We start from the raw sequence: 19194 nt of genomic DNA, 5'->3' as shown, positions 1-19194 counted from the left end.
CTAAGTAAATTTTACTCCTCTACAGAAATATTGTGTGTGTGTGTGTTTGTGTGTGTGTGTGTCTGTGTGTGTGTGTGTGTCTATAAAATTATGAAGAGAGACCAGTTCTTTCTGCATCCCCTTACATACCCTGGAGAAGTAACAACAAATTTGTTTCATCTTGTTTGTTACTACAGTTGATTGCCTGCCCTAAAGTGCGGCGTTGAGAATTTGAAATCTGCATCTAGAGGGAAAGAGAGAAGAACAGCATTCATGCCAAATATTTGCTATTTGTCATCTCTGCTTTAGAGCTATAATGTTCTCATTGTAGTTCTGAAAATTTCAAGCTTAGCCAGACAGCTGGCTCTTGGAGCACAAACTGTCTTGTGACTCACCTAGGAATATGTCTCTTCTAATACTTCAAAGAGATGGGTTTTTTCCTTCTTGGCCGTGTCGCGCGGCATGTGGGATCTTAGTTCCCTGACCAGGGATTGGACCCATGCCCCCTGCAGTGGAAGCGCTGAGTTTTAACCACTGGACCGCCAGGGAAATCCCCAAAGAGATTTTTTTAATCCAATGGTCCCTCCTTTAAAACAGTAGAGAATCGCTTCTGTGCCTCTGAAGAACTCAAAGAACCATGACCATGATGATGTCATCAAAAAAACCCTTCAGCATTAAACTCTATATGTACCTTTAATGAGTTCTAACTTCCATTAAAATGACAACAGTTTCTCCCTTTCAAATTCAGCCCAGTCATCCTCAAACATTAGTGTACATAGCAATTAAAAATGCAGGCTTGGTCCTCATCCCCAGAGATTCTGATTGTGTTGGTCCAGAGTGTGGTTTGAAACTGGCTCTTTCTCATTCTGATACAGATGGTCTGGAGGCCATTTCTTGTCATGGTCTTAGACTTGCATCCTTTCTCCCATATCATTTTTCTAGCTGGAATTACTTGAATTATAATCCCGTCAGCCATAACACCATGGGAAGATGATTTTTTGATTATGCTATTAACAAGTTATAGCTACGGCTCACTAAACTCAGAGAGGCTGAATACACAAATCCAAATATTTAAGATTGTGTGCTATCATATTGGCTAGCTTTCTGGGCAGTGATCACTGGGAATGCCAGTTTTCCACCACCTCCTAAATTCAAATTCAAACTAATTGACATATAACCCCACTGGTTGCATACTCCCCACATTTCACAACCAAAACATTCTGAGTCTTCCCAGCCCGAATCAAGTCCATAGGTAATTTGTCTTTTGCCTTCTCACAAGTTGACCCTCAGAGTCTTGAATGACTTTTCTCAACCTTATTTTTTCAGATAAAAGTTAAAATTTATTAGGAGTAGAAAATATATCCTTAATCAATCTGAATGCCTCACTTCTGATCTTGTTCAACTTTTTTGTGTGTGTTTAAAAGAGCACATAACAAGAAATTTGCTATCTTAACCACTTCTAAGTATACAGTTCATCGGTGTTAAGTATATTCACCTTGTTATACAACCAATCTCCGGAACTTTTTCATCTTGCAAAACTGAAACTCTATGCCCATTAAACACTCCTCATTCCCCCATCCCCATCCCCTGGCAACACCATTCTACTTTCTTCTCAACCTTTCTTTTCAATAAGCAAGATATTTTCTGAACACTTCTTCCACCAATAATGGGTTTATAATTATTGCTACTTAGCTCTCCAAGTACAATCCTGATAGCTTGTATTGTTATAATTCTCATGCAAAAAGATTTACAATTACAGGGCAATTGTGCTTATATTAAGAGCCCTTTATAATCTTTGGGTGACTGAATGAAGGGCATTTTATCCTGGAAGCTTTCCACTGATTTACAGAGAAAGGTAGCACTTTATTCCTCCTGAGACCTAGGGGACTCCAAATGGAATCTTTGTGCTTGTTTGTTGAAGGTTTGAGGTTAGAGTTACCAGGTCAATTAGGCTTAAGTCCTGGAATTTCCTAGACTTTTCCTATGTACATTCTAGGATTGTTTTCTCATTACTTATATAGTAGTATAGTAGATTGGAAATTTTTCTGATGTTTGACAGTGTTGATGTTCACTAAATGATTTCAGAATCTTCCCTTAGTACAGTATGAACCTGTTTAGCTTTAAGTAGCTTCATTAGAAACATAATTTGGGAGGACTAGCCATAAATAAAAATGCATTTTCTGCAAATGAAGTGTTTCAAATGCTGTTTTCAAAATCATTGGCAGTTGAGAAAAAACCCAACACAAGAAACATTTTTAAAACTCTTCTTTTTCATATTTTTCCTCAAAAAGTTTCTCTTACTCTGTTATTAAAATTTTTTAAGAACTCAATAAAGTTCGCAATCCTGTAAGCAATATCCATCTAAATAGCCAGAAATACTGTAATTAGGGTTTTATGCTTATGATCTTGACATAAGGAAAAAGCCTACCATTTCTTGGCTTAAATTATTTTGGAACTAACACAAAAACTAGTTGACCATGATTCTTGGATAATGATAACTGAACTTTTCTTCATTTTATGCATTTAACAATTCATAATATCAATGTATTCTTATGATTTTTTCAGAAAAAAATGCAGTTTACTTAGAACATTTAAAATAACTCCATAATTTTTGTAGCACCCAGATATTTTTCTTCAATGATCTGTTGCAACAGATTGATAATATTTACTTCAAAGAAAATTCTTGAAAATGGAATTTCATTATTCCTTTGATTTCCATTATAAAATCAAAAATGTTTTTCTCAGCAAAGGGAAAAAACATTTTTTGAGTTGAAAAGATTTCGTGAAAGAGTTGAAGTGCATCTGGTTCAGTAACATACTAAGCAATTATTTTTTTCTTTGCAGTGCTCCCATCATTTTAAGATCTTTCTCCACGGCCCACTGTTGTCACCCCTAAATCACAGAACTTCATTTAGTGTCATGCAGTCCTCAGGCCACATGCTGCCAACAACCCAGAACTTAACTTCTCCTCTCTTGTAGTCTCTGACATAAGCTAGGCATTAATATTTTGCCAGTAGGAATCTTTGTGGGGTTTTTTTTTTGGCTGCACTGCACGCACCATGCAGGATCTTAGTTCCCTGGCCAGGTTTTGAACCTGTGCCTCCTGCAAGTGCAAGCGCGGAGTCTTAACCATTGGACCGCCAGGGAAGTCCCAATAGGAATCTTTAATGTAGTAAACCACCGTGTGAAAATTCCCCAAGTTCTGAGCCTTTTTCTGACAACTGTTTACCTACTTTATCAATTATAATGTTAAATTTACTTAGAATTAGGGATGCCTGTGTGATTTGTAATAACTAAAACTAGTTTGTATTATTGTTCTTCAAACATCGCTGAACTATACTCCTATTTAAGGATCCTTTGGGTCATTATGTAACTATGTGCAATTTGGTTTGTTAATCACTTATTGTTTAACTCATTTTTTGAAAAAGACCCCAATATTCCATTTAATGACTTGCCAAGCTGGGATTCAAGCAGTACCTTCCATTAGGTGATTTGCTTCTGACGTGAGACATATTACAGAAAATCTACACTTTGTTGGAAATTTTTTTATGTTCTATGTGGGAAAAAACTAATCTAGGTAAACACGAAACTTGATTCTTAAATTAGATTTTTAATAATTCAATTCTAAATGACAAGTTTGTTTTAATAATTTTGTTACAAAAATAACTATAAAATGAATGTGGATGCCAAATTACTCACTACTGTATAATTGTGCTATAATTTATAAAGCCAAAATATTTTAGGTGTTTTTTATTTGGACTATTATTTCAAGCATTCATGGAATTTAAAGAATCCTAAGGTCTCTCCTTTGCCCTCCTGGTGTGCAGAGGTGTGGTGTAGAGGCTAGGGGTACTGTGTTGTATGTTATCATTCAGAAGCCCTGACTCTGTGCATTCTAGATAGGATTGGGACAGGTCATTTCACTGCTGGAGACTCCAGCTTGCTTATCCGTGTGGGCATTGGATCAGAAGAACCTTTCAATTTCTATATCCATGGAGTCAGTGAAACTTCTCCTAAAGTTACCTTCAACTTCTTTCTCTGGGCTTTTCTCATTTTCTCTATATCTTCTTTATTTTATCTGACATTAATTGACCATCGTTTCATTCTTGGCATCGTTCATATTTAGTTACAGTGGCTTTGGTAAAGTGTGGACTTATCTTTTGGCCCTATACACCAAAAGCTTTAAATAGGCCATTCTTCCAGTTCCAAAAGATTTTTTTAGACACAGCCTAAAACTTGATTAAATATATTTTAAATTTTAAACTTACTTTCCCATAGAAAAATCCCATCTTTTTAACTTGAATTGAAGTTTAAAACCAGAGACTGTTTTTCTTCCTCTTTTCTATTCCCCTCTACACCTAGCCCCAGGCTGATGACTTAAATCATCCCTCTTCACTTAATCACAAGTATTCCAATTCCTGTTTTGCCTTTGAAATCTTGTTGCTTCAAGATCACGTTACTTAACAGACAAATCAAAATGGCGGCAAGTGGAAATGAAAGTGATAATTTAAAAACCTGATAAGAAATACTATGTCATTTTATTTCAAAGATTGACTCACAAATTAAGGTTCAGTAGAATATGAGATCTTTAGTTTCCTACCCATCCTAAATTTTACTTTAGAAATATTTTTTCCCTTGCTTAATAGATAAATGAACCTGTTCTTGTATTCATGCAGTGACTATTAAGTGGCTACTCTGTGCCAGCCCTTTTGCTAGGGACTAGAGATACAGTGAACTACAAAAGAAAAATATTCCACTGCCATTAGCTTTAAGTGTGCCATGTCCAAAGTTATTTGATTCAAAGCAGCTGTTGGAACCTAATCAAACTGTCATTTTTTCCATTCAACAGATATTCATCTGATTATCTGCGAAGGCCAGGCAGTGTGTTGGTATATATGAGAAGTGTGTTTGGAGCTATTATAAAATGCTATGTGTTATTTTCCCTTGAACAATTTATTCTTTAAATGTGATGAATGATCCACATTCTCTTATAGTGTTCAAAGTATATTTCACTGATGCAAATTTAGAGAACTACAATGATACTATTTTAAACAATATTTCTGCCTTCTCCATTCCAAGTCTCTTTTGATGTCCTAGGATGAAAATAATAATTCTCTTTCATCTCATGTGCCTGTGTTCAAATGGTAATGACTTCTTGAGCTCTACGTTGGAAATTGTGAAACCCCGTTCAGGTTCGTCATAAGACTGCTGTGATTTCTGTATGTCCATGGGGATTGAGTTGGGGAGAAGGATGAGGAAGGCAAGGAATAGTAACATTCATGTCACGTATTTGCCCTCCCTGCTCCAGGCCTTTGTATTCACCCTCGCTTTAATTTTATTGCATTCTCTTCGCATATACGATATCTTCATAAACTTTTCTCTCCATATGTCTGGATTGACAATATCCATCGGTGTTCTCAACTATGAATTACTCACCAATGTCTTAGCTGAATGGAATAAGCCTGATTCTACTGTGTCTTTGTAAATCACAAGTTGTAATAATTTTCACTGTAGATGCATTGCAGTGAAAATCCATTAATGGATACATTCAACTAGTTATTGGTACGAAAGATTCATTTATCCTGAAAGTTTTTCTATAACTGAACATTAGTTCTAAAATATTTTCTAATTAAATTCAATGTTAGAAGAATTATAGAATTTTAAATTATAATACTTTTCATATAATTTGACATATTTTTCAGAGTTCTTTCATATATTAGGTCTCATTTCATCCTGATGAAAATATTAGATTAGTTTAGGTCAATATCACTAACCTCACTTAACAAATGAAGAAAACAGGCCAAGGCAGGTTAAATGATTTGCTGTAGATCATCTAGTGATCTAATAAAATACCAGGGTTTATAAGGAGCCCACTACTCGTTGAAGCCTCATAATAACACTATAGAAAATTTAAATGGTAAACTTGAAATCAAAATCTGTTAGAATTAAACACGTTTTTATAGCGAAATTAGGTTGTTTTTTTTAACACATTCTAGATATTTTCCTGTTTTTTTTGTATCTTTTTAGGCTCAATTCTGCACTGAATCTACGATCCATTTTGGCCCTGGCAGTAGGCATATCAAGTCATTATATTGGTGTTCATGTCTATATAGAAACCACTTGCCTGGATTCAGCCTCTTTGCCTCTAGTTATTGAGACTTTGACCCTCTCTTTCCTGAGCTTCCCACCTTAGTGAACCTTCCAGAACTGGATCCTAATAACTAGAATACAGATCCCTTCCTGTCCTGTTAACACAAGTCTTGTCATGGCACTGCATGGCAGTGTAGCCTTCAAAAAATGTTATTTAGAGAATTTAAGAGATAAAACTACTTCATTGTACAATAAATTCAGTTAATAATTAAAAATCAACTAGTGATTTTTTTCCCCTACACTCTTATGAACAAGAGATAAATGAACACATAATAAGTTAGAAGCAGGCTTTTTCAAAAACCCGTTTGAAAGGGATGTTCCAAGTTTTTATCAAATTAACTCAAGAACCCACATCTTCATTTATAACGTTATCGCAGTTAACAGTGCAGTAATCTCCTTCATACACACACGAAATTTAATCATGTTCACTATGTTGTATTTATTGAAGAAGAAAATCAAAATAATACATACTAGGAATATTTGAATTTCAATAGGATCAAAAGCATTGTGGTTAAAGCTCTACTGACTAGGAAATTCCATTGAATAAATGATCTCGCTCCTGGCATTCCCAGTTAACCATGGCTTTGTAGCCTCACTGAGGAATTAGCAGGCTGAATTCTAAATTCTTACATGGAGATTTAATTTCTCTCTCTATATATTCCTGTGGCCATAAAAGTTTCATGTTGGCTCAATCTGCATAAATAATCACATAACAATAAATATAAGAAGGTCAATATGTCTAGGCTTATCATGAAGGAGCTTAATAGAAATTCCACATTTGCTTTTTGCTTTGTAAGGAATAAAACAACAATTTTAATTTAAAACAATTTAATTTTACTTAATTTCCTCCTCCCCCTTAAATAATAGCAATAATTTCAGCTGTATTTCTAGGTACTTGTTCCGCACAGAGTTATCAGGCCGTGTCAGTGACCTGCTACAGAATGGTAAAGAGTACAGAACAGACTTTCATGTCAGCCAGTCCTGGGTTCAGGTTCAAATTCTGTCACATATTGTGTAATTTGGGGCAAATTTTATAACTTTATAGAGTTATTGTGAGAATTTATTCACTCAGGCTTTAGTTTATACTTACTAATGACTCTATTTTTGGGGCCAGGGGATGTATCAACAACAACACAGATACGGTTTCTTGCTTCACAGAACCTAGAGTCAGCCAAAATTTTCTTGAAGAAAATTAAATGTCCTGAAGCTGTTAGCAAAGTTTCTGTCACATAATAAGCATTTAATAAATATTAATAACATCATTATTAATTCTTCCCAACCCATAAAATGGATGGTTCCCCAGAAACTATAACAAACGTATGCAAAATTGGAAGGAAACCTCTTTTACCGGAGGAGCTCTCTGGTAGAGCAGTGGCAAGGGAGTTGGGCTAGTTATAATCCCTTGAAGCTGTTTTCAGTAAAATATAAAAGCAAACAACTGTGTAGGCAGAAATTTCTTGGACAGGAAACAAAAAGCCCTAACTTTTATAAAAGAAAAAAAACTAGACTTCACCGCAATTAAAATTTTCTGCTCATCAAAAGACATCATTAAGAAAATGAATAAGCTATCCACAGACAAGGAAATAGCAAAGCATGGTTTTATTGCTGGAGGGAAACAGAACTGCTTTGTTTCGTTTTTTAAAAAGATGATCATTGGGCAGTTTGCATAATTTGGGGACCGATTGCCCCACTGCTAAAAGGATTCTAATCACCCGTTTTCTAGTATTGGTGTAAGTATCCGTAGTAACTTAACAACCTATGATTTTCCTGTCTTAATCTGCCATCAACTTTTTTATTTTTGGCCTGAAGGAATCTTTGGAGTAACCTAACACCCTCATTTTATAACAGATAGGAAAAATATTAAAGATGTCATGTGACTTGTCCAAAATCATTTAACTAATCATTTCAGAACTTGAGCTAGACCTTATTAAATGGTCTTTCCACTACCTAATATCTACTTCTCTATTAGTTTGCTTCAGAATCAGTCAGAGATGGTATGTGTGATTCATTTAGAATGTGTTTGTTTTCTTCTCTCAGCTGGAAGAATTTTCTCACCTATTTTAAAGGTGAAAACCATGATACACACTTTAACCCTTAGTTTCAGGATGGTAAAGGAGCCATTATAATTGAGGCCCCAGTTACCATCAAGAAGAGGCCCCTACAGAACATCGTCTCAATACTGAGCTTTATTTATTTATTTATTTTGGCTGGGTTGGGTCTTCGTTGCTGCGCGCTTCTCTAGTTGCGGCTAGTGGGGGCTACTCTTTGTTGCGGTGCACGGGCTTCTCATTGCAGTGGCTTCTCTTGTTGTGGAGCATGGGCTCTAGGCACGCGGGCTTCAGTAGTTGTGGCACGCAGGCTCAGTAGTTGTGGCTCGCAGACTCTAGAGCTCAGGCTCAGTAGTTGTGGCGCACGGGCTTAGTTGCTCCACGGCATGTGGTATCTTCCTGGACCAGGGCTCGAACCCATGTCCCTGCATTGGCAGGCAGATTCGTAACCACTGCGCCACCAGGGAGGTCCCTCGTATAACCTTAAACTATACTTTTTCTATCTTCTAGCACTTGGCATTCTGTTTTTCTTTGCTACTTATGAACGTTTAAACCTCTCACTATCTCAGAAACTATTTACATGAAACATCACACAACTACCCATTCTATTAATTATGTAAGTTTTTATTGTTGCCTCTAGAGAAGCAAACAGTGTCCTTTAGTGTCACTTGAGCTTTTAAAAGGACATTTTTTATAGTTAAAAATTAGATTATCATGTATCAATTTATTGTTGTTTTCCAACTGTGTCAATTTATATTTATGCGATCTTTTTGTCAACAATAGCAGTAGCAGCAATAATGACATGGGACTTAGGGGTTTCAGAGCATTACTTTTTTTTACTAAGTATGTGCCTGTACTTTTCCTTTTCAGTCATACTGATTTTTTTTTTTTTTTTTTTTTTTTTTTTTTTTTTTTTGCGGTACGCGGGCCTCTCACTGTTGTGGCCTCTCCGGTTGCGGAGCACAGGCTCCGGACGCGCAGGCTCAGCGGCCATGGCTCACGAGCCCAGCCACTCCGCGGCATGTGGGATCCTCCCGGACCGGGGCACGAACCCATGTTCCCTGCATTAGCAGGCGGACTCTCAACTACTGCGCCGCCAGGGAAGGCCCATACTGAATTTTTAACGTATAGTAGGAAGCAAGTATGTGAGGTAAGAAACGACAATTCCAGGGAAAAGAAAACATTCATTCATTGATTCAACAAATAGTTATTGAGTTCCTCCCACAGGCCAGGCATTGTGCTAAGGAAATTTCTTACTTTTTCCATGTGTTTCTTCTACTCTCTAGTGGAAATGATGAATAGTAGGTAAATTATATATTTTAGATACCTTTGTATGATACATGGGTTTAGGACAGCATAAGCCTTTGGTGGGTTAGAATTGGAATTACAAAAAGAAATAATTTGGTGAAATAATTATCTGGCTTTTGATTACAGTTTTAATTTTGCCCTTAAATAATTGGCATCACTTGCCCCTGAATTCTCTTCAGGATATTACTATTTTCTTCTCAGAACCAATAGTACTCTTTCACTTCATTTTTGGAATCGTCTGATAGTGTAATAAGGTTATTTCTGTAGAAAGTTGGGAATTCATTGACTATTTTAACTCTGATTGTAATCTCTTTAAAGTCGAGGAACGTGCCCCTTAGATTTGAAGTGGTGAGGTAATCATTAAAAATTAGGCCCCAACCACTGGCATTCAAAATGGTTTTAAAATGTGATTTACTACATATACACTCGATTATGCACCAGGTACCATAAAGTAAAATCTTGTTTCCTTCCCGCCTGAATGTTTTAAGTTCATCTGTCTGCTTTAGGTAGTAGTGGTACACTGTTGCCACACCAGTATTCACACATCCTTGGGGAACCAAAACAAGAGTGAAGGCCAAACTGCCATGATTACTTTTAAGTAGAATTTGAGCCAAAATTTTATCAATTTTTTTTTCTGCATTTATAAATTAGTATTTTCACAGTAATAAATCTGACTTGGAAAATCGTTTACATTCTAGGATTTTTTTTTTTTTAATAAATTTACTTATTTATTTATTTTTGGCTGTGTTGGGTCTTCGTTGCTGTGCGCGGGCTTTCTCTAGTTGCGGCGAGCGGGGCCTACTCTTTGTTGCAGTGCGCGGCTTCTCATTGCGGTGGCTTCTCTTGTTGCAGAGCATGGGCTCTAGGCGTGCAGGCTTCAGTAGTTGTGTCACGTGGGCTCAGTAGTGGTGGCTCGCGGGCTCTAGAGCTCAGGCTCAGTAGTTGTGGCGCACGGGCTTAGTTGCTCCGTGGCATGTGGGATCTTCCTGGGCCAGGGCTCAAACCCGTGTCCCATGCATTGGCAGGCGGATTCTTAACCACATTTTGTTTTTTTGTTTGTTTGGGGGTTTTTTGCGGTACGCGGGCCTCTCACTGTTGTGGCCCCTCCCGTTGTGGAGCACAGGCTCCGGACGCGCAGGCCATGGCTCACGGGCCCAGCCGCTCCGCAGCATGTGGAATCTTCCCGGACCGGGGCACGAACCCGTGTCCCCTGCATCGGCAGGCGGACTCTCAACCACTGCGCCACCAGGGAAGCCCCTCTAGGGTATTTTTTGAACATGAAGTGTTTTATATCTTTTCTTAGCGCTGACACATTTACTATGGTCCATAAAAGAATGTGTCTTAATTTTTCTCCAGTTATAAAGAGCCTGTTTTGGTTTGGTGCCCTGATATAAAATCCTTGTCCTATGCAGAGTATTAGTCATGGACCCCATTCTAGGATACGTTGCTCTCTATGGGACATGGTGAGGGTAGAAGTTTTGAAATGAAAAAAGAAGAATGACACCAGCCTTCATGATGCTTCTTCAGCAGGAGTATTTTGCTTAGTTGTAATGTTGTTGAACATTTTGTATTAAAGTATAGCTTACGGGCTTCCCTGGTGGCGCAGTGGTTGAGAGTCCGCCTGCCGATGCAGGGGAGACGGGTTTGTGCCCCGGTCCGGGAAGACCACACATGCCGCGGAGCGGCTAGGTCCGTGAGCCATGGCCGCTAAGCCTGCGCGTCCGGAGCCTGTGCTCCGCAACGGGAGAGGCCACAACAGTGAGAGGCCCGCGTACAGCAAAAAAAAAAAAAAAAAAAAAAAAAAAAAAAAAAAAAGTATAATTTACATACAGCTCTTATTACACCATTCAGTCATTTTTGGCAAATATCAAGACATAGAACATTTTTCTCACCCCAGAAAATTCCCATGTACCCCTTCGCAGTCACCATCCACTCTTTCCTCCTCCTCCTGACTTTCAGAAGCAGTCACTGATCTGATTTCTATTAGCATAGGCTACTTTTGTCTATTCTGGAATTTCATACAAATTAACATGTATTTTTTATATTTGACTTCCTTCACTCAGCCTAGTAGTTTTGAGATCAGCTGTTGAGTTCATCAGTAGATAGTGACTTTTTATTGCTAATGATGCTTTTTTTAAATAGGCAAAAAATAAGCAGATCTTCACTGAGTATCTTAGTTGAATCATGGCAGCAAACCTGTAGTAAGAATGGAGGGGACAAAATACCCTTAAATATTAATATTAAATAATTGCTCCTAACGTTCAAACAACTCTCCCACCTTAGTTATGTGCATACTCTTTTGAGAGACTCTAAATTATTCTATTAAAAACAGAGATAATGGGCTAGTGCAGTTCAGCAATTGCAATGGCCAAAGAATGGTTATTATTTATTTTACTTCACAGTTCTGCTTCGACCTCAGAAAGTAATGTGAAAAATAATTCCAAGGGAGGAGATACTTCTTGTGATATCTCTGAGCATGCCGGAAGGAATGCTTTCATTGTTTATTGATATGGTGATGCCTCAGTAGCTTTTATGCACTCTTAAAATTATATAACGTAGACCTTATGAATCAGTTATTATTGGAAACTCACGTTGGTCCATAGTTTTATACATGGAAAGAGAGTGGATACAATGAAAGCAACATCCAGATTGCATTTTTGTTTTTCTGAAAGTTCTAACTGAATTTACCTAAATTTTGCCTTTTTTAGCAAAGAGTCATTGAGATTCTGAGGAGTGGCAATGTATTTAAGGGAAGATAATACTGTTGTTCTAGTGAGCCTTAGTAAATTGTGTACCAATAGATCTAAAGGAGGAATTTTTACTATCTGCTGTTGTCTTTTTCAAGAGAATCCTATTCTTACCAAAGAGGGGTCTGAGTTTTGACGGAACTAAATAAAGGAGAGGCTTGAGCTGGCCTTTGGCTATTCTATCCCAATCCATGCCATGTCCACCTTTAAGATTCTAAAAGGAGGAGCTGCAGAACCACAGAGAGATCCCAGAACACTAAGTCACATACCAAGAGCATACCCAACAGGGCTTTTCTTAACTTTATGGGAAGGTAGTAAGTCATTTTCAATGTTTATGCAACTATTCAGCAAGAGAAAGAGTAATCATATGGTACTACAATGCTGTATCAGTTCTATGGAAAAAGGCACTCAAAGGAAATGTTTTGCCAGATTATTGAGAGAATGTTAATAACATTTCAGATTATTGCCATTCTCTGAAGCCCTCTCATCTACTTATTTTCTCATTTCTTTTACCTTTCTGCCTGCCACTAAGTATACATACTTTCCTTCTCCTCTCTGATGGCTATTTTTCTCCTTATGGTTCCTAAGTTATTGTACCACATTCATATTTCATTCTGATTATTCCAAAAATACTGAAATGAAACTCCCCTTTAATATGACCTACTTTAATGTAGAATTTGGTCTAAGTCTTACTTCTCATGAAAAGGCAGTTACATTCAAATTACCAAGAGAATCTCGTCAGTGTAATTTAACCCATAAGGAGGATTTGAAGTGCTATCATACTCAGCTTCAAGGATATATGTTCTAAACTATGAAGACGATTAACTACTTTCAAGCAGTATGCATGAATTCTCTAAGCAGTTCATCATCCTTTTGGTTGTAGTAATTAATTAACTGCCAATAATGTTTGTTGCCATGTGGAAAAGTGAGGATATGGCCCTGGTTCGCATTTGAGTATGCGTAATGACGTGAGTTTAATGTTCAAAAGGTCTTAGGTTGTGAAATAAAGAATTATAAGCCTGAGTTCCCAGTGAGTACATGCAGCCTGAAGAGTTTTGAAAAGTCCTAACTTAGCAGAAATTAAAGCTGATAGTAAATCATCTTTCCTTCACCTGTGTATTTATGCTTCTGGCTAATAAAAATTAGATTTTTGCTTCCTAATTTTGGAATGAATAATGTTTTTGCTTCTCGGTCAAAATGTTCTAATTAATAGTGCTGTTTTTATTAACATGTACAGCAGTTTAGAGATTCAAACTTAATATCGTTACCATTGAGTATATTTACCTGATGTGATTTAAAACCATAACTCTAATTTTTACAAGAAATCATTTCTTTCACCTTTCTCTCTTTGAAACTGGGAATGAGGGAATGCATTATACTTAACTGGTAAGACCTATTCTTTAGAGGACATGTTCAGGTAAAGTAGTGGGAGTGGGATCAAGCTCTTAGCTGCTAATTGTGTGACGACATAACATATTGTAATATCCACACTATATTGACATAAGTTAAGTAGATGTGTTTAGGATTTAAAAGGCTTTACATGGTGTTGCTGCAAAAGGAGGCCTAATGATGGTTTAAAGAAAACTTTTAATACTCACAGTTGTTCAAGAGTTCCAGAATATTAAACTTTACAAGGTTATTCTTTTTTCTTAAAAATAAAATATATTTTGATTACCATACAGATTCCCGTCATATCAGAGGAGGAACCAGTTAGCACAACGTAGAATTTTAGAGCTGGAAAAGACTTTGGTATCGTCTAGTTTAATCTCACCATTCACCTATTTCACTAAAATCTCTATCTTCTCAAGGATCTTAACTTTCCTGCACTTATTTCCAAAACATTGAACAACACTCGTCTCCAGTTCCTTTCGCCCTATCTGTGTAACTGTCTTTCCACTCCCTTCTGATATTCTCCATAGTCATGATAATGACTGCAGCTGGGAGGATTATTTCCTTGGTTCTTTGTGCCTGAATTAGCTTAAGAATAGTCTATTGTACATAAAAGTACAACTTCTCATTTAAATATTTGACAAAAGGCAAGGTGAATCATTCAAAGTGTTAGTTGTAGTAACAGTCGCGTCATTGATACTCTGGAGGGCGTGTACAATATGGGCTTTGCCATTGTGCGTAATACTACCCTATCATTTAAGACGAGTAATACTACCTACTCTCCTGTAATAGAGAAGATGCAAGAGTGGACAAGCACAGCTTTTCAATTGGGCGGTGGAGTTGAAGATCTTTGTTCTGTTTTCTCAATCTCATTTCTCATTCATTAAGTCAACAAATATTTATTTTGCATACAGCATGAGCTAGATAGTCAGCTAGGTCTAGATGTACAGCAGACAAGATCCAGTCTTTGGCCTCAGAGAGTGTATGGTATAGATACATAGAATAGGACAACTGCCTTTGGATTGGAGAATATACATCTGTGTAGTTCTACCACTGCTCAAGCAATTTATTAACTTTGCCTTCCTCATAGGGATACAATGAGAAGTGACTGTTATAACCCATTGTGAGGCATTTGGAAATGAAAAGTGCTATAAAAGAGCTGAATAATAGAAAGCAAGATGAATTATATGATAGGAATGGTCCTCATCGATATATTCAATACTTATGTCATCACTATAGCAGTGCTACCAGGGAAAAGCTAAATGAGGTAAATACAACTGCCTAGCTTTTGCAAAATCAAGAAAAAAAAATCTGTGTGTTTTAGCAAGAAAGATTGTGGAATCATATTATTTTGGGTATTACATGAGCTAATATATAGTTGGAATATCATATATAGTGTGGAGTTACCACACGTCTGTAGTTTCTATTAAGAATATTATACATTTCAGTGTTATTTGAAGTATTTCTCTAGTTATGGTTAAATGCTACCACTGTCCAAGACTATTGCTTACCAATAAGAGATTATATTCTCATATTCGAAAACTACAAGAAGGCTCTTTAAATTATATAGGAAGGATAACTGTCCTTTCTGTGACTAACCTATTATATGTTGGGTTTGGGGGAGTTGTCATCAGCGATTTATCATGCCTGATCCTTTCTGATTTTACTTGTTTTTAAAGTTTGTTACTTCCCTCAGAGGACTAGGATACCAATTTTTATATCCCATTCTATATCCTCAGAAGGTGAAGAATTTATAGAATTGGTCATTTTTACACCCAAGGGAGAGTCTCAAACTGTAGAAAAAAGAAGGGGTCCTTTTTTGCTAGTCATTTAATATTCCATGACTATGAACTAATCGTAATGTTAACATAAGCTATTGTATGTTTTTACCAGCATTTTTCACCCTAATTAAATGAGACACTACACCACACTGTTTAGCCTGTGGCATAACAAAAAAGACAGGTGAGCTGTCATTGAGAATCATGATCTTACGTTCTCTCTCTCCTCTGAATAATAAAATTTTTTTTGGTCTCAGTTTATAATGCGACACCTCCCTAGTTTAACTTCATCACATTCAAGCAACAAAACTATTAAAATTCTAACCTAACGTGGGTACCATCTATTTTAAAATATATATTAATATAATTAGTACATGGTAAAGGGATCTTCTGTTTGTTGTTCGTCTTTCCTTGATTCACCAAATTTTTTTTTTTTTTTTTTTTTGCGGTACGCGGGCCTCTCACTGCTGTGGCCTCTCCCGTTGCGGAGCACAGGCTCCGGACGCGCAGGCTCAGCGGCCACGGCCCACGGGCCCAGCCGCTCCGCAGCATGCGGGATCCCCCCGGACCAGGGCACGAACCCGCATCCCCTGCATCGGCAGGCGGACTCTCAACCACTGCGCCACCAGGGAAGCCCGATTCACCAAATTTAATAATATGGAGAGCTTCCACCACAGCTGCTTATTATTTGTTCCATATGTTGATGCTTTTGTCTCTAATGTCCTTTTGTCCTTATTATATTACGTCTATACGTTTCCATTTCACATTTCAATTTAGAATAGATAGAAGCATGAAAATTAATTACCCATGCATCAAACATTTTTGCTGTGCTTAATAGGAACGAACACTTAAGACTAGAAACCTTAATGTTTAATACTGTCTTCAAAACTCAGCTATTGCATATATTGTCACTTCAGCAATGGAAGCAACTGAGTATAATATGTAATCAGATAAAAACAGGATAACTATGTTTAAAAAAAAGCATATGATGTCTGTGCATTGCATGGCAGGGTGTTACTGAAATTTGCCTAGATAATCTCTCATGATATTTTCAGATTTTATGGGAATGCTTTGGCTATACTTGGATTTGAATCTTCGTAATGACAAAGGTTCTTAATAGTTATTTTTTTAAAACACACTATACTGTTTTTAGAAAGTTATAATTCATCTTCCTGCTTATATTTGTGCTAAGTTTGTACTATACTATTAAAAAGAAAGGTAAATTTATATATACTTAGATTTTGAAAAGTAGACTCATGTACATTTTTTTAAATTTTTGGTAACTTGTGGCACTTTGGTAAAGGAATGTGCAATTATAAAAGTTTATGCCATTTTAATTTTTTTTAATTCCCAGGAATTACTCTTACTAGGCTTTAGATTCAAAACCAAACCCAGTTTTAAGATCAGCACTTTTTTCCTACTGGTAGTTCCTGTTTTTCCAATTATATGGAACATAAACTATTTTTTGCAATGAGTTTTACCTTTCCTCCATTCTAATCTCAAAAATCGTTAAATTTAAGGAACATTTAAAATTAATCCAGTGGTAATTAGAAAAGCATTTTAGATGTCATGGCCATTTAATCTGTTGCCTGACTTTAGTAATTTTCTGATAAAATTAACTAAATTCCTGAAAAAGAATATTCAAACATTTTAATTTGTTTTCACTGGTTGTAACCAATTGCGTAGTTGATGTCCATACAGTCATAATTTATCTTAAAATCTGGAGCTGCCAAGAGAACTAAGGACACAGCTGTGCTTAAAATACCCCCATATCCTCCAAAGAGAAATCACAAGAAGAAATAGAATTCTGTATGATATGGCTATTATATATACTTCGATTAGGTTACCAGTATTTTACTGTGATACATCCATGGGTACTAGAAGCAAAATGAAAATAAATATAAATGCTTTAATATTAGATATTGGCATCAATGTAGATTATGCATAAGGTATTGCAATAAAAATATTAATTGTGCCTGTATTTGAAGAATTTATGTTAGATTTTCTGTGGCCTTTTTCATTCAAGGCTGCACAATCATTTTAAATGTAAACACAACAGAATATATGTTTGAATGAAATGATGGCCCTGTTTGCCATGGGATTAAATATTCTGTTGAATTTTGGGGGTCATTGGCTGTTGTATATTATGACATAAACTTAGATTGTTCACAAGCAATATGTGTGTCTTATGTACAAATCACAGCATTTAGAAATTATACATCTTCCTTTTCCTCACAAAATGATTTCAGAATTTGTAATTCAAATTTTATCGGTTTAAGCTGCTAGTTATTAAAAATTACCTAATGTGGATCAAGAGTAAATGAAATAAGGACTATGAAAGAATGCTAATTAATAGCATAACCCCATATCAAACTTCTGATAACTTTAAGTTTCTTATAAAGCCTTAAAATATTTTAGTGAAAAGTTAATTACTTAGAAATGAAGGCACTTTATTACCTTGAACTAAGCTATTTGTCTGTATAGAACTTGTCTAAAATCCCATAAAATATTCTTTATCCTTTTATAAATTTATCCAACTTATGTGTTTTTCTAAAGGTTCTTATAATTAAATGTAATAATTCAAACTATTTTAACTTAACAGAAAATTGTATTACATAATACAACCAATGAACAATACAGAAAAAAAACTCAAGCGTAACAAAAGTGTTTGTGATAATGGCAAAACTGTTAGTCTAAGTTAGTCTACAATCATTTGAGGTTAAAATGTTGTAAAATTGAAGGCTTTTTCATTGAACAATTTTTAGATAGCTTTTATTTTTTAAATCTTATCTTTAATTGGTACTACCTTGTTTTGAAATGTTGATCAAAGATAAGGGCAATCAAAACTATTAAGCCAGCCTGTCGTTACTCAGTTTTGTTTCAGTTGAGGTTTTTTTTTTAATGTAACCCTAAAACATTAAGAAATTAGTGTTGCTTCCTCTATGCTCAAGTCAGCCATGCCTGGAGAATTATCGAATTTAAATCCGTAATGTGGATGTGCTGCTGTGTATACCTGTCTCCTCTTCAGAAAATTAGTACTTGATTTAAACAATATATTTGGTTCAACAGAAAAAAAAATAGGATTTCTTTTCAAAAGTTAAATTTTTTCTCAAATCACACCTTACATCTCTCTGACATTTATAAGGATAGGCTAACTTGTATCCAAAAATGTTTTTCTACAGAAGAATATTTCAAAGCAAACAAACTTTGTGCTTTTTTTGTTTGTTTGTTTGGGGGCAGTTCACTTAAGAAAAAAACATTTTTCTATAATTTTACTTATTTTTAATTCTTTTTCTCTAGTGGCCATTTTCCTATCATTACTCGTAAATGTTTTGCTAAATGTAAACGCTGCTTCATAGATGTAGTCATCATTACATGGTACAGAAAGGAGTCAAGTTTATTAGAAGTCTACTCTTACCAAGGAGAGACTAAAGATAAATTCCATGTCAGTTCTTTGGTTTGTTTCTTTGTTTTCTTTTTTAAATAAGATATATTAACCCAAAGGTGTGTTAATGTCATGGCATGAACAATCTTAAATGTAGATCTATTGAGTATTTTGTGATGCTGAGTAACAGACTTTTCTCAAATCTCTGTGACGCTAGCTATTTTCCTTAGAAGGTTTTTGTTTAATGTTAGATTGTTGTTCTGAAAGATGTTGGTCCTAGTGGGATTTTTAAAAATTGGGAAAACAAATAAATGCATGTGTTACAAGTATAGAAATAGTGAATTGTAAACTTACCATATAGTACTGATTCTATTTTCAAAAATGTTTTTGCTGTTAAATATATACAACAT

The 19194-nt window shown here is 35.9% G+C and overlaps 1 protein-coding gene across 3 annotated transcripts in view; it reads left to right on the top strand.

Moving 5' to 3' along the window:
* PURG (purine rich element binding protein G) overlaps positions 1-19194 on the top strand; it is a 48499-nt gene that overhangs the window by 15154 nt on the left and 14151 nt on the right. The window contains exon 3 of one of the 3 annotated variants that reach the window (XM_060291500.1): positions 5077-5136. The exons of the other annotated variants lie outside the window; for them this stretch is intronic. Coding sequence (XP_060147483.1) covers positions 5077-5127 — 51 coding nt within the window. The 3' untranslated portion in view covers positions 5128-5136. Of the gene's footprint in view, positions 1-5076; positions 5137-19194 lie in introns of those variants that run through there. 3 annotated transcript variants of the gene reach the window in all.

This window comes from Globicephala melas, chromosome 21 (genome assembly GCF_963455315.2).
Source record: "Globicephala melas chromosome 21, mGloMel1.2, whole genome shotgun sequence".
Classification (NCBI taxonomy): domain Eukaryota; kingdom Metazoa; phylum Chordata; class Mammalia; order Artiodactyla; family Delphinidae; genus Globicephala; species Globicephala melas.
Note: the sequence above shows the minus strand (reverse complement) of the source record. Positions and strands in the feature narration are given on the sequence as shown.